Source organism: Cannabis sativa, chromosome X (assembly GCF_029168945.1).
Source record: "Cannabis sativa cultivar Pink pepper isolate KNU-18-1 chromosome X, ASM2916894v1, whole genome shotgun sequence".
NCBI lineage: Eukaryota > Viridiplantae > Streptophyta > Magnoliopsida > Rosales > Cannabaceae > Cannabis > Cannabis sativa.
This window is the reverse complement of record NC_083610.1, coordinates 3868482-3885414: the sequence shown is the minus strand read 5'-3', so window position 1 is coordinate 3885414 and position 16933 is coordinate 3868482. Positions and strand designations below refer to the sequence as shown.

At 36.8% G+C, this 16933-nt stretch overlaps 2 protein-coding genes across 2 annotated transcripts; both read right to left on the bottom strand.

Annotated features, from left to right (window-relative positions):
* Nucleotides 1-1295: 1295 nt before the first annotated feature.
* LOC115707512 (transcription initiation factor TFIID subunit 10) lies at nt 1296-4377 on the bottom strand. The gene is made up of 6 exons (XM_030635511.2): nt 4115-4377; nt 3962-4026; nt 2652-2714; nt 2342-2399; nt 2206-2256; nt 1296-1840 (listed from the first exon to the last, which is right to left on the bottom strand). The coding sequence occupies exons 1-6, from the start codon at nt 4205-4207 to the stop codon at nt 1760-1762; spliced, it is 411 nt and encodes a 136-aa protein (XP_030491371.2). The 5' UTR covers nt 4208-4377; the 3' UTR covers nt 1296-1759.
* A 1276-nt stretch (nt 4378-5653) lies between these two features.
* Nucleotides 5654-9698, bottom strand: LOC115707519 (uncharacterized protein At1g32220, chloroplastic). Its single transcript, XM_030635523.2, has 10 exons — nt 9483-9698; nt 8558-8675; nt 8354-8442; nt 7755-7810; nt 7614-7669; nt 7213-7306; nt 6681-6760; nt 6338-6380; nt 6122-6213; nt 5654-6024 (listed from the first exon to the last, which is right to left on the bottom strand). Exons 1-10 carry the CDS (start codon nt 9536-9538, stop codon nt 5848-5850), a joined length of 861 nt encoding a protein of 286 aa, XP_030491383.1. The 5' UTR covers nt 9539-9698; the 3' UTR covers nt 5654-5847.
* Nucleotides 9699-16933: the final 7235 nt, after the last annotated feature.

The window sequence follows — 16933 nt, the reverse complement described above, 5'->3', positions numbered from 1 at the left end:
TTAAAGACCAACATTGATCAGGAGACTCCGTTTGACACTTGGTATTGGCATATGGATCTCCATGGCGTCTATACTGTGAAGGAGGCATACCGGTTGATGAACCATGCAGAAGTCACTAATTTTAGTGATTTTGAGATTAAGATTTGGAAAATTGCATGGAAACTTCATGTTCCCCCCAAAGTGCACCAACTCACGTGGCGTGCTTTGTCTGGTTGTTTGGCTACTAAGGTTCAACTTACTACCAAACATATTCCTCTCGACCAAATTTGTCCTATGTGTAACCAAATGCCTGAGACTATTATCCATCTTTTGGTGCAATGTTCCTTTGCAAGGTCTTGTTGGCATCTCTCGGCTTTAAACTGGAGCAATGTGTGTATGGAGACGTTTTGAGATTAGTTTAGCCGGACTTTGTTACAACATTCAACCACGGCCCAGGAAGAGTTGCTAATGGTTATTTGGGCGATTTGGTAGCCCGTAATGAGCTGGTTTGGCGAGACAAATCGATGTCAGCAGCGGAGGTTATTCTATTGGCAAGAGTAGTCCTTAATCAATGGAGAAATGCTCAATAAAGGAGAATGGGTTCTTTACTTGTTCCTTCGGGTTCAAGAATGGACTTGGAGCATTGGGTGAAACCGGTTATGGGGACGATTAAGGTAAATGTCGATGGTGCAATCTTTGCAAGTGACGGACAATTTGGAGCGATTGGGGTGGCTCGTGATCATCAGGGGCGGTTCGTTGAAGGCTTCACAGTCTTGCAGGTGGGACGAGTGGATTCGACTTTGGCTGAATTGATGGGGGTTAAGGAGGCTTTGAGTTGGATAAAGCGCAAGCAATGGGGTTCGGTTGAGGTTGAAACCGATTCTTTGGTTGTTGTTCAGTCAATTCAAATTACGTTGCATATTCCTTCTCCTTTTGGTCTTCAAGTGGCGGCTTGTCGTTCTCTTCTGGCCGATCTACCGTTAGTCGCAATTACTTTTGTTAAACGTTCTGTAAACAAAACTGCACATTGTCTTGCTCGTAGCTCTTATTTGTATCCAGATCGTATTTTTAGGGAGGATAATGTTCCCACTGATTTTCTTCCTATTATAATGATTGATTCTTCTTATTAATAAAGTCTCCATTTTCCTTACAAAAAAAAAAAAAATACTCTTTAGTGCAAAATTTAACACAGACACGAAGCCTAACTCAAGAACCCCAACCCCACATACACGAAGCCCGACTCAAGACCCAAACCCAAGAACCGACCTTGACCCTAACTCCAATTTTACCAATAATAAAACATAAGTTCAAAAATATTACAATACAAACTAATATTGACCATTATCATGTATTGAATAGTGCAACTAGTTTGTTTACATACTATTTTACTATTGAATACAATACAATCTCCTTATCAAATGTGCCCTAAAAAGATAATAGAACATACTGAAACTTGGCAAGTGTTAGATTGATCAACCTAACATAGTTTTTGGGTCTCTAATTTGATGATTCATCACTCGAAAAATATTTTAAAGGAGGAGGCCATAGAGATCTTGATCTGTTATGCTAAGCTCTGGAAATACAAGAAGTGATCTAAGAAATCAAATATATATTATCCACAATATGAAACACAATTGTACAAAATTCAAACATTACTAATAAGTGAGTTGGGCACATTTTAGTTTTAATAGCAGTGACTTTTCTCCAAAGCCACAAAGAGTAACTAAATGGACTGTTGAATGTTGATCCAGCCACAACAAACATGCATTAATTCATTCATTCATTCATCTCTTGAAGCGGGATCCATCCCGGTCGAAGGATTGTCGGCAAAATATTCTTGGTGCTTCACATTTACACCATGCTGTTCATTCAACAATTTTAAGATAAATAAATCGTTACTTGAATCAGATCATGCTAGCCACCAAAACAAAAAAACAAGCCCTTTTATCAGAATCATATGATGTTCATACAATATATCAGACTCCGTCAATGCACAAATACAGGTGGTAATATTACAAGAAAACTGTTATTTACAGCAACATTAGTTAACAAGATATAAATCTTGATCTTGACAAAAGTAGAATAAGCTCAAGACTCGGTATAATCTAAGATCTGTTATTACTTAATGATTCTATATGGTTTGCTAACTATATTGTTTTCCCTAAATCAAAGTGTCCTAAGTCTAGAAACTGGAGCCATGAAAGTAAGAATATAAGTTTATAATACCTCTCGCAATGCTTTCGACAAGTCCTCCATTGTCAATGTAAGGCGCTTCTCCTGTTTCCACAAAGAGTTAATAGACCAGCCAAATTTAAACAGGAAAGGAAAAGCTTCACGGATTAACTGGAGTAAATAGTAGTACCTTTTGCTGTTTATCCCGTTTGTCCTTGACAACTGATGCCTGTCTTGCTTGGCATTGCCTGTAATAACCCAGTAAGAGAATATCTTTTAAATGTCTACATTAAATGCAGTCACAGATACAATCCACAAGAAAAGAGTTCAATTTTGAGATAAAATCCACCGTTGTACTATTTTTAGCGTACGTAGTAAACAAACTACACCACTTTCTTCGGTATGTTTCCAGCTCACCACAAAATTCTTAAATAAACAAGATTGCATGTATTTGTTGAGCTTATAAAACAAGCCCATATCATATGGCAGCATTGACTTACCGTAGAGCATCAGTAGCAACCTCTGCGACAAATTTTTGTGTGGCAACGGCCACCAGCCTGATTCTGCCAAAATAATAAAATCAGTGTTATTCATCTAGTAGAATGTAACTTGTACTAAGAGAAACGAGATTATTAGAAGTTTAACAGAACGAGATACAGAAACCATGATGTGTTCAGAATACTATTTTCTACAAAACTCCTTAAAATTACTAGTGTTCTGCTACATTGAGATACAGAAACCATAATGTGTTCGGAATACTATTTTCTACGAAAGTCTTTATAAAAACCAATAAAACACACGCAAATGCATATATATATTCTGTATCACTGTTAATGTATGCCAACATTTTGTGGACATTTTGATGTAAGAGATATATTTACCAAGCTTAGTCTAGATCTGTAATCTGTTATATTCTATCATTTTGTTAATTACTTTATGATGCAGCAAATTGGATTCAAAGTAAATCATAAAATGACAAAACATAACAAATCAAAGTTCTAGACCATTCTGTATAAGCTTGGCAAATATATCTCCTACATCACATTTGAAACCCACATACGAAAACCTAAAACCTCCCAACTCAAAGAACATGTGCAGAAAATTAAGACATAGATATTAAAGCTTCTCCAAGCACAATAACACCATGAATTTTTGTTCGATTACGACCAGGCTTTCTATCACGCATACTGATTGCTGGTTCTCTAAGTGTAATAGTAATTAGTAACTTTCAAAACAAATAAAGGGAAAAAAAACAAGCACAGCTCTCAAATAAGCTGATTTCTACAAAACAACCCAAAAAGTTTACCATCAAAACTTGTAAAATTCCGTTCAAGAATTACCAAGATTTCAATGCAAACTTTCATAAGCCGGCGGTGAATACTCATTTTGCTATCAAGCATCAACAAATTTCCATAGTGAATACTCAAAATTGCCAATTTTTTTTTTCTTTTTGCGTTTACATAATTGTGAAATTTTAAAACAATAATAATAACAATAATCTCTTTATGGCTCAGGACAAATTATATACACTGAGAATGATCATCCTCTTACAGATTTTTCACCTAAATAGAAGAATCAAGTCATCTTCTCCTAAGAATAATCCCCAATTCAAACATTAGTTCCATACAAACTTATTTCTACATATATAAAAACCGTAATTGTACTTGCCCTAAAATTCTCCTCCTCCACTGAATTCCCCTAATTTATCAAACAGGGAGAGATATTCACAGCTAAAAATCAAACAAAATTGAATCCTTCCGGAAAAGAAAAAAGAAACCCTAAAAGATAATTTAAGCAAAGAAGTACCTACAATCGAAGGTCGGGACACTGAAACCCACTCTTGGCAAGGTAATGCTCCACAAGCTCGTCAGGTATCTACAAATAAACGAAGAAAATGAACAGAAACAAAGAAAGAAAAGAGAGAGAGAGAATTGAACAAAGATTGGATAATAGAGAGACGAACAGTTGGGGTATAGTCCATTAACGATGCCAAGAACTCGGTGAGGGATGTATCGTCTTCGTGCCTCCCATCGCTCGATTGCTGGCTCTGGTTCATTCTCTCTCTCTCTCTCTCTCTCTCTCTCTGCTTTTGGGATTGAAATTCAACTCAGTGAGTTCTCTGCTCAACTCGTTAGTTCCCAACCTTTCTTCTCTCTCTAATTTAGAAGGCGAGGATCTATCGATTCGACTCATTCGAAACCTTCAACAGTTCTAAACGACGTGTCGTTTCTCTTCTATTTCGATTCGAGATTTTTAAGAGTTTTAGAGGACAAACGACGTGTCGTTTCTCTTTTATTTCTCGGTTGTTTTTGGGTCCTTCAATTATTTCTATATATTACTTTTGTCCTAAATTTTTACTTGTTTGTATAATGCTTCTTTCTCCTTTTTTTGAATATGCTAATAGCTTCTAAAATTAAAAAATTTGTTTGGGTGAAAGATAAAAACAACATACTTTTTTAACTTTTTTTTAATAATGAATATAATTTAATTAAATTAACTCAGATCTCAAAACATATTGAACATCAATAAGAACATCATTCTCTTGAAATATACAATAAAAAATGAAAGGGAAATTTACAAAAATACTGGATTTTAGGTTAACTTTTACAAAAATACTGTCACACGGAAATTTTTTCAAAAATACTGTATTTTTATAAAACACCAGTAAAACACAAAGCAGAACAACTCAAAACAACAATAGATAACTAGTAAAACACCAGTAGAACACTAGTGAAAACTTAACACAGTATACTGCAGTATGAAACTTATAAAAAAACACAGTAAGAAAGTAAAAAATACCGCCTGACAGTATTTTTGTAAAAAAATGGTAAAAGTTAGTATACCATGTAAATTTCCCAAAATAAAATGAACTAATCTATAAGCAACTACATTAACATTAACAAATGGCTTAACAAAAAAAAAATATATATATTAAATAAAATTTATCATAACAAATTACAATCCTATGCCAACACACCAAAATAAGAGGACAAGTAGACAACCATCTTTTGTAGCGGCCTCAACTTAATGTCTCTGTTTAACCACTTGAGGCTAACTCAAGTAGACATAGAAAGGTACATATGTGTTAGTAATTCTGAGTTCGAGTCTCAAATCCAATGCATCTTTAAGCCCAATAACTTCTGCAACTTTTGGTTTGACCACCCCATACCTACAAATTGTTCAGCTTTAAAGAATGTCTAATAACGAAAACGGAATTCTAAACAAAGGTTAAGATGAGAAATTGAAAAGGGAAAGATCCTTTGAGGGTAAAACCAAAACATTTCATTTTGTATTTCCCTTTTCAGAATGAATAATTTTTCACTTAAAAAACATGATATTTAAGATCTTATATCATATTAATATTTAGAATCATACTTTGAATACTCTTACTCATTACAAATTGAAGATAGAGACCTTTTTTTGAGTAGGATTACAACTCCAATTTATAACTGCCCAATATTTTACTATTCCATAACAATTCCCTTTTTGACAATGCAAAATCTTTGGAGATAACTTAGTAATTTATTCAATAATAATTAATAATAATAATAAATATATTTCTTTAGTTAAATTATTATTGGATCAATGAGGCAAGATGACCCCATGCAAAATCTCATTTCACAGGTATAGGGAACCAAAGAAAGATCATCATTTTAAGTGTTTAAAACAACTTAAAACGAAAACCAAGAGAAGGAACTAAAACTTCTTTTGGCTATAACGTTGTATTCCGTTCACGTCAACGATTCCCGGAGGGAAGACGGTATCAGTCGCGGCTCTAACAGCAACCTTCGCCACTGAAGTCACGTTCACCGGAGGAGTGAAGAGTGGCCCCACGAGCGGCAGTTGGGTAAGAGGTCTTGTTCGTTGGAAAACCTACACATGCCAATAAGGAACAGTTATTCTATACCGCTAATTTTCGGTTTACATTGTTCACCACATATAGAACACAAGAAAAAATAAGAGATTTTACCATCTCTAGTGGTGAACCGATAACGCCCAAAGGTAATTTCATGCTTCCAACTTGGCGAGTTCCATAAATGAATCCGGGCCTCAAAACCACTCCTGAGACAGACGCATGCAAGTCATAATAAACTGCTGTATAATTGTCAATTGTAATCTAAATAATTCATAGCTATAAGTTGAAATAATTGAAGTTATACTGAGAAGAAGATTAAGAAAAACTCACCCCCATAAGGGTATTTAACTAGTAGCTCCGCTTCAGCAGCTTTCTACAATAAAATACGACACAAATAAATACTTCCAGTTCTCTTATAATCGAATCGACAAGAATAGGTCATTAAGAATATTATTAGCTAAATGCAACACTCAACACAAAAAACCCTGTAAATCAATAGTACATATTACAATCACAGAGAACAGGTAAGAAGATACATGTATATACATACATACATATGTTAACAACAAAAGTGAAACAGAACTGAAAGTGAAAGTGTTAACAGCAAACTCATCTTGTTATATACCATGCATGAAGAAACAGAACTGGTCAAAACAAATGATTAAGATGGTACCTTTCCCTCATAATATCCTTGCAATAAATAATTAATAAAGCCAAAGTCAGCAGCAGAGATGTAGACAAATCTTTTTACACCTGCAGGAGGGAGACCCAAATTTGAAAATTAAATTCAAAACTTAAGGCCAACTAATATAGAAAATGAGAGAAGTAGATGCATTGAGAGAGAATCAGAGAAGAAAGGAAATTCAAAGTGACAAAAGTCTGTATTTGTTAATGCTGGTTAAATCTTAAGTTAATGAACACTAGAAACTATAGCATAGAATAATCTAACACTTAGCTCTGCATCACCAACTCATCCCAGTATTTAGTTGGACCAATTTACCCTAACCCATTAATACAAAAATATCTACAGCTAAAACCCCAAATTCCACCCAGGTTCAGAATGACCGAGCACTGAAATCGTACCGGTTTATTTCTCATCCTTTTTCGACACACTTTCTGCTTCATGTTTAGAGTTTAGAGAAATCCTTTCAGAGTTAACCAAACTAGTGCAGATTACACTTGAAACATTGAGACAAGTGTTATACCTTTTTCCGAAGCAGCTCTAATAGCATTGATGTTTGCTGTCCCGTTAATCTTATACATGTATGAATTGGAGCCAAAACCACCAACGCAGGAGATCTAGAAAATAAAACTTTAATTAACAGAGGAAATTATAGTAATAATGTCAGCATGAGTATCTGATAAGCATGATTTTTCTTTTGCTACATGGTATATCCTCAAATTATACATACAATGAGTAGAAAAATGATGAACAATCCATATAGTAATTATCTCATCCAAGCGAAAGCATGAGCAACAATGTAATAGTTTGAAAGTATAATATAGGTTCACTGTTATGTTCATGCACATAGTAAGATCATCTGCTCTAATATTCCCTTGCTTAGGGCATTCAAACACATTTCAATGAGTAAAAAAGATTCAATACCACAGCAGTGACCCCGCTTAAAGCTTCGTCCCATGAACCAGGCGATAGAAGGTTTCCTGACAATTTTCAACATGGTTGAGAGCCATCGTAACGTCTAACGGAAAAGTTTGTTGATAGAAACATTTCAAATAAGAACCAAACCTTGATGCCAAGACACATTGCTAGCCCATGACTCCTGTATAGAGGATCTTCCAGATCTGGACAAAGAGGAAAGGAAAGGAGTAGTAAGATATTGTAGCTGCACAAAGTGAAAAGTTTATAGATGTTACACGATGAAACCAAAGGACTAAAGTTTGATCCAAAAACATGAAAATATGATATGCATATCCTAAATACCCGTGTGCTCACTTGAAACTCCAGTTATTGGAAAGAAGTATAATCTTATCTGACCTGATAAGCTATCATTGTTCGTCAAGAGAAAAGTTTATATTATGAGAGTAGATCCATAATATAAATTTTTTTAAAGCATATCAGCATATTATGCTATTTAATTCATCTACATTATTAGCATATTACCTCATTTTGTTGTTCTAAATTATCTTGGTGATATCTCAACCCAAAATCGACAGAATGCACATCATTGACTACATTAGATAAATTTCAATATTCATAGAAAAAAGCCAAATGATTCTATTTCAAATATTTATAAACTAAACAATTGAGAACTTATTTTGACATTCTACTCCCAAAAAACCCAAAAAGTTATACAGGATAAAATTGATCATGGTAAAGAAGCATACCTGCTCAAGCTTGACACCGACAAACCACGATCTAGAGCTTCTTTACAAACATGTGAGCCAACGAATCCATTTCCACCCAATACAAGTAACTGAAGCGAAATGACAAATGAATACGCATAAAAGCAAAGGAATCCAGTAAACCAAACCAAAATATGAGCAACCAACTTCGAGTACCACCCACAATAAATAATAATAATAAATTACCTTCTCTGTAGGAGGAGGAGGAACATTGACAGTCTCTGCTTCCTCGACCTTAAAGGGCTCATCAACCTTATTAGAGTCTGTTGAGAGATATCTCCCACTGTTGGACCCAACCAATGTACTATGAAGCATTTAAAATTCCATTGACACAAGAGTGAGTCAGTGAACATGCTCCCTCAGGTTAACATAAAATATACACTACAACAAGCTTAACAGACCCAATTTATCAAAATAAAACAACAAGAGTCTTGAAAAAGGGCAGGAGAACCATGATGACATGTTTTTGAAACACCAGAAAATGTCATTATTAACGAAATAATGGCTATACCAAAAGTACCCAGTTTGAAAATCTAATTCAGAGAGATAAAACATCAATGATTTAGGTTCCACATCTAGATAGCAATATCTCATTTAAATAAAAGCTAATGTAAGTGTATCTTCTAACATTTTTTAGGTTTAGCCAGAGTCTCAACTCATATACATGTATTAATTTTGTGTGGTTAGGGTGTTAGAACTTCAAAATAACATAGTCAAATGAGCCAAAAAACATAAATTTAACACGAGAGAACAACAACCCACATTTGATTTCCTTTTTCACTTTACAAAATTTCACATAAAACCATCAAACATAAATTAACAAACTAACTAAGATTCTTTCATCTTTTCCCACTTAATTACCACTTTCTCAGTAACCAAACATACATGATCAAATGAGCAAAAACATACAACCCACATTTGATTTCCTTCTTCGCTTCACTAAATTTCGCATGCATTGCTAATTACTTACTTTCAACATTCTTTCTAACTCAATTACCACTTTCTCGGCAACCAAACATACACGATCACGCAATCAGCACAACACCAAACACTCATCAAAACTTAAAAATAGCTCCAAAAAAAAGAGATTTTCAGAAACTACAGAGCTTACTTGAGCCTGGGAAATGATGATCTTGAATGGATCAACCGCGAAACGATAGTCTTCATCTGAATCTACGAAATCTTCTTCTACTGATTGAATTTGATGGAATCAATCAAGCAAGGTAGTCGTCGGAGGAGAGCATTGGCGAGGTTCGCTTCGCTTGTTCTTTCTCTTTCTCGCTCTAAAGAAAATGGGGGTGGATTTAGAGAGAGAAAGAGGGGACACGTGGCGTGTAAATGTGGGGACAGGTGGTGAGTATATGTGGCTCACTCCAGGCCTAGTGATGATGCGATGGTATAGCGTGTTAAACATTTACACCACATGATTCTATATCATTCCTTTTCCTCCGTCTGATTTCCCCATGCTAATTAGGACCGATCTAAATGTCAACTGACCGTCAAAAATTGAATATCTAAAATCGAATGATATTTTTGAAAGGTTAAGATTTTTTGACCGTTAAAAATTCTTCCAAACTATTGACTCCCCAAACTTAAATATCTATTAAATAACTTTCAAACATTTTTAACGACTTTAAAAGTTCAAAGTACATGTTACAATTCGGGGTAAAAATTATAACGTCCACACTTACTAGCTCTTTTAAAACATTTATAATAAAGATAATAAACCAATTTATTTAAAATAACTAAAGCATGAAATCTTATTATTTTAAAACAAAAACACTTAATTCATAAAAACACTTACTTAATTCATTTATACCTTTTTAAACATTAATTTTTACAAAAGTAATGGAGTCATAAACAATAACTAAAACCCCCCTTCACTCTCTCTCTCTCACCCTGCCATTTCACCCCTTGCACGCCAGCAGCCACTAACGCTAGATCAGACTCTGACCCTCCCTCCCCTTATTCTTCCCTCACAAGCCACCGTAGCAAGGCAACAAGATTTTTTTAATTCATTATTATTATTATTATTATTATTATTATTATTATTATTATTATTATTATTGTCTTAATTTTTAAATTTATTATGAGAAAACTTAATATAAATAAATAAATAAATTCAATCTGTGAACCCATCCCGCAAACCCACGAACTCGTGCACTCGGTTGACTCAGTCATTACACAAGCGGGTACGAATATTTTTTTTTTCTAAACCTGCGAACTCAGTACCTGTTAATCTGAAGTTTAGTCAATTTGCTTAATGTTCAGCCCTAAGGTCATGCACCGATGGCACACTAAACGGACGGAGCAGTACCACCCCGAGGTGCATTTTTTTTCCTTACTTTGCATCTCTCTCTCTCTCCCATTTCTTCTTTCCTCTCACTTGTAATCTCAGATTTCAGTCCCTTCTCCTCCATCCACCAGCCAACAGCTCCACTCGACGACCTCCTCCTTCCTCGACGGTCAGGCAATGGTGGTCTTCCCTCAACAACAGTATATACTATATTCTTGAACAACATACTCTTTTTAAATAATAACATAACTTGAATGAGATCTAGAAGGTCTGGAATGCTCTATTAGGGTTTTCCCTTCTTCTTCTGGTTTTTCCAGTATCCTCTTCTTCGTGATGATTAGGTGTAACCGTCGATTACACTCCCTCTCTCTTCTAATTTTTTATCTTTTCTGGTTAATAAATCAAAGGCATTTAATGCACCCCAGTAAATCTAACCATATCTATCTGCATTTAATAAACCTTCAGTCCAATTTTAATCCTTATTTGTTCCTCAGCCACAATCCTTCCCAGTGCGCCGTCAGTGGGGGAACTCGGGGGATTTGGGTGATGATTATCTCTGCCATCGAGGGATTATGCCAGGCTCCATTTAATGGAGGGATGGATTGGGTATCTTCTACCCTCTCTCAGATGTATCTCTGTTGCAGGTATATTTCTCTTCTATTTATATGCTTTTCTTTTTTAACTATCGCTATCAGCTCTTCTCTGGGTATTAGTCTCTTTGTTTCCTTCTTGGTTCCTTTTCCATATCTTCCTCTGAGTGTTATGGCGAGCTCCAGTCGTTCTTCCCCTCATCATCTTGCTATAAATGATGAGGAAGCTCTTATTCATGACTTTGATGGGGTCTCGCTAAGTAGTCATCCTTCATCGGAGTCTTTCTGCTTAGTTGTTAAGATTCTCACTCAAAAACTATCAAAGTGGACTGGCTGGACAAAACTATGAAGGAGGCTTGGACATTGCGTTTCCCTGTTAGTTTTTCTGAGTACCACTATGGGCTTTTCATGGCTCACTTTGGTTGTGAGGGTGATAGGCGTAGGGTTGTCGAAGGCCAGCCTTGGCACTTTGATCATTGCCTAATGGTCTTTGTCAATCCTGAGGGCCTTGATCTCTTACAATCGAAGCAGCTCCGTTATGTTCCTTTTTGGATGCAAATCGATTACATCCCTTTTGGTTTCCGTACCCCTGCTCTTGCTAAAATGGTTGCTGATGATGTTGGAGATTTGATTGAAATCCATAAACAAACTCTGCTTGAAATCTCAGGTCCTTTCCTTCGAATCCGAGTTCTTCTTGATGTTACCAAATCTCTTCGAAGGGGTATGCAAGTTTTCTTTCGAAGCTTGGGTAAGACTAAATGGCTTTTGTTTAAGTATGAGGGTCTCCAAAATTATTGTTATTACTGTGGTGCTTTTGATCACACTTTTTCAAAGTGTGCCTCTTTTCTTAAGCGATGCGATGATGGTGTTGTCCCTCCTACTCTCCCTTACAAGGAAAATGTTAGGGCTCCTCTGAAATCTCACTTTAAGAGGGACCCTTTTGAGCTGGCCAACTCTATTCCCTTTGAGGAGATGAGCCTTCCCACTCTGAGGCAGAACCATGACCTTCAAGATGCTGTTAATCAGTTCCTTTCCCCAGCTGCCTCATCTCCCATACATGTTTTTCCTCATCCCTCAACTCAGCATCAAAACTTTGCTACTGCTCATGTTAGCCAAGCTATGGTCACTTCTCGGGAATCTCTTGATAATCAAACCATTGCCTCTTCTCTTACTTCATCCCAAGATGTGCAAATTTCTACATCGCCCTGCTCTAGTTTTCAGAGGCTTCTTTTTGTTGTTTCTCAGGTAACTATGAATGAAGTCCCATCCATTATCCATATTGACAAGGAGCAGGGGACTCCTACTCTCATGCCTACTGTTTCTTCTGAAGTCTCTCTGGACAAAGGAAAAGGAGCTCAAGCTCCTATTTCCTTTGCGCCCCAGGTTCCTTTTAGGCCTCTTACTATTGGAGGAGGCTCGGGTACCAAAAGGTCTTTCGCTCGACAAGAGATTGCAGTTGGTTCCTCCATTCGTAGCATGCTGAAGCGGGCTCGAGCTGCTGGAAATGTTGATTTCAATTCTTCTGATGATTCTGACCATGCTGTACTGGCGGGTGTTGCGGAGAAAAATGAGTCTTATGAGTTGGAATGCTCGAGGTTTTGGGGAGTCCCCGAGCATTCCGAAATCTCTCCCTCCTTGTGAAGCAGCATAAGCCTTGTTTTCTTTTTATTATGGAGTCTAAGCTTGGGGCTGGTTGTAGTCATAGTATTAAGTCTAGGCTTTCTTTTGATAATGTTTTGGAAGTTCCTAGGAGGGGCTTAGGGGGAGGTTTACTTCTTTTTTGGAATGCTGATATTGATGTATATATTAACAATTACTCCTCTAATCATGTGGATTGTCTTGTATCTTTTGCTGATAATTCTAATACTAAATGGCATATTTCTTGTTTCTATGGTTCCCCTTTTGTTTCGGACAAGCCTCATACTTGGACTTTATTGCACCGTTTGTATGACATTGCTCCTAATTTGCCTTGGTTCATTTTTGGGGATTTTAATGATTATCTTACTGTTAATGATAGATCCAATTCTAATAACCCTCCTGCGTATGCTATACATAATTTTCAAAGTTTTATTTCTAAGTTTAGTCTTACCCATTTGCCGTACATTGGCAACAAGTTCACTTGGAAACATGGCAACCTTTTTGAAAGACTGGATTGGTGTATTGCTAATGATTCTTGGTTTCGGCTTTTCCCTTCTGTTTCCCTTCACCACTTAGGTTTTTTTGGTTCTGATCATAGGGCTATCAAAGTTCTGCTTAATGACCCTCTTAACAAGAATACTCGTAATTGTCGGTTCATCTGTGAAAAATTCTGGTTCTCTGAACCTGATTTTCTTCATGTTGTTGAGGATGGCTGGAAAAATAATTCCTCTTTTTCTCGTAATCCTGATCCTCTTCAGCATTTCATACATAGGCAAGAGTCTTGTATTAGGGTTGTAACGCCCTAATGCTAAGGCACGCTACAGTGCTTTTTCAATTATTGTGCAATCTTTGCTAATCAAAGAAATTTCTCGAAAAACGTGTCAAATTAAAACTTTTGCATTAAATACTAAACTTTGAAATGTAATAAAGTATTTACAAGTTCTGGGATCCCGTTTTCAAACTTTGTAAAATTTACTTTTCAAACTATACATTTCAAAATACATAATTTCTAGGTCGCACAACGACTTTCAAAATACAACTCCCAGATGTCCCGAGACCGAACACTCCAGGTCGCGCTGCTTGACATGTACAATCTCACCCGAGCTCAGGTTCATTCTTGTTATGCCTTAGCCTTTCCTTTACCTACACATGGAAGCAGAAACTGTGAGTCAACAGACTCACTAAGAAATGCATATAACATACCATATAATGTCCGACCTGTAAATAGGCGCCCATACACCTATTTACAGAGCTTAACAGATGAGTATGAACGTTCAACACTAGGGTACAACCACTATACCACATACACATCGTACCTCACTGTACGAGTGTTGGTAGGGTTTACCCCGAACACTGAGTAACACTGAGTGATGTACCACACACCCTAGTATTTCCCCGTGCCTGTGTTGGTATCACTGTATCGTACTCACAATGACCATAATCACTATACCAATGCACTCTGTAACTTATTCATACAAGTGTTGGTAGTGCATAACATAATTCAAGCATGCATATACAAACACATATATACACATTCAGATAATCACATCATACATTATACACAGTTCTTACCTATTTTCCGAATTCAAGTGTGCTAGCCGACCTGGACGGAAATCTCGTGCTAGATGGATGCCCTAATCACAATAATTGTAACACAGATGAGTGACTTGCCAAATCACTTTCCGGGATTTAAACTTGAAACTAAAAGTTTCCCTATCGATAATCCTCATGGCAATACACTAAATATCTCAAAATTGGGCTAAACTAGGGTTCTGAAAATTCCCCCAACAGGCAGACCGGTTCCCAACCGGAAATTCGGTTCTGGGCCACCAACCGGTCGACCGGTTGCCACAGGTCCCCCAGAACCGGAATTCCGGTTCTGTGCTGGGAACCCAAAAATTTCCCCCATGACCTCAAAACTCAACCAAACTTTATCAAACTCTCCAGTACACCTATACAATGCATAAATAACCATTTCCAACCAATAATTCACAGAACAAACCAATAAATCTCAAGTTGCCATTAAAGTTCAAAGCTTGAGTTTCAAAACTCAAGCTTGCTTAGAACTAACATCAAGCATCAAAACCAGCTGTTAGGGACTTAGATTAACTCAAACTAACTATAGAATTCGAACCCTAAACCTTTCAAAACCTAACAGCCCCTGAAATTCAATTTCACATACTCAAACTAAGCTTAAATTCAAGAATTAGAGCTAAGAGTTGCTAGAGCTTACCTTAGTTGAATTCCCCTTGAATCTTTGGCTGAAACCCAATAAAATCACAGCCCCTTCCCCTTGATCTAGCTGCCTTCGAAGAGAGAGAGAGAGAGAGGGAGACAAGAGTTGTTCTTCAATTCTTTGATTTTTCCTTAATTTCACTAAATGAAATAAATGGTTGGGAAAACCTATTTCCCTTGCTGAAATCAACCTAGCTAGGTTTCAAAACCTAGGGCTGCCACCTATCTCTTATTTCTTTCAAATGACAAAAATACCCTTAAAGCTATAACTTGGGCATTTCTAAAGCTAGGGGTAAAATGGTCAAAATCCATAACCCCGCTCAATCCCGATAATTTATTTTTTTCTAAAATATTTCCCACTATGAAATAAGGTTCTAAACTTACCCATGTGATCAATCTAGCCATCCATCGCATTTTTCGTTGTCGCCGAGCAAAAATTACAAAAATAATTACACATATAAGCTAAATAATACCCCTAGAGTTTAATAAAATCTCCAGAATTGAGAAATTATAACTCTAATATTTATTTCTAAATATTGGGGTCCAGAATCAAAAAAAAAATTCACAAATAATAATAAAATAATAAAATAATAAACATTAGTGCTAATTGCCTTTACTAATCCACATTACTAGTAGAGCGGTCATTACAATTATCCCCCCGTTAATAGGATTTCGTCCTCGAAATCTAACCTGAATAGCTCTGGATGTTGAGTTCTCATATCTGACTCCAATTCCCATGTGGCTTCTTCCACCTTACTATTCCTCCAGAGCACCTTAACCAATGCAATAGTCTTGTTCCGAAGAACTTTTTCTTTTCTATCCAAAATCTGTACAGGTTGTTCTTCATAGGTTAAGTCCGGTTGCAGTTCAAGGGCTTCATAACTCAAGACATGAGTCGGGTCTGATACGTATTTCCTTAACATGGAAATGTGAAATACGTCATGAACAGTCGATAATGCTGGTGGTAAGGCTAGCCGATATGCTACCTGCCCGACCTTCTCGAGTATCTGAAATGGCCCAATGAACCTAGGGCTTAGCTTACCCTTCTTCCCGAAGCGCCTAATACCCTTCATTGGTGAAACCCGCAGGAAATCATGTTCCCCTGCCTGAAATGTAACATCTCTGCGCTTCGGATCGGCATAACTTTTCTGCCTGCTTTGAGAAGCGAGCATCCGAGCCTTGATCTTATCAATAGCTTCATTGGTCCTCTGCACTAACTCTGGACCCAAGTACTTCCTTTCTCTTGTCTCGTCCCAATGAATAGGAGAACGACATTTTCTACCATATAACATCTCATAGGGAGCCATCCCTATTGTACTTTGGTAGCTGTTGTTGTAGGAGAACTCAATTAAAGGCAAGTACTTACTCCATGAACCCTCAAAGTCCATGACACAAGCTCGCAGTAAGTCTTCCAAAATCCGAATAGTTTTTTCTGACTGACCATCAGTCTGAGGGTGAAAGGCTGTGCTGAACTTTGACTTGGTACCCATAGCCTTCTGAAGACTCACCCAAAACTTCGATGTGAACTTTGGATCCCTATCTGACACAATAGATTTAGGGGCTCCATGGAGACGAACTATCTCCTTCACATACAATTCAGCGTATTGATCCACTAAATATGTAACTTTCACTGGTAGAAAGTGTGCTGATTTTATGAATCTGTCCACGATGACCCATACTGAATCATACATTCCCGTAGTTCTAGGCAAACCAGTTACGAAATCCATTGCAATGTCCTCCCACTTCCATTCAGGAAGAACTAAAGGTTGCAGTAACCCTGCCGGCCTCTGATGTTCAGCTTTA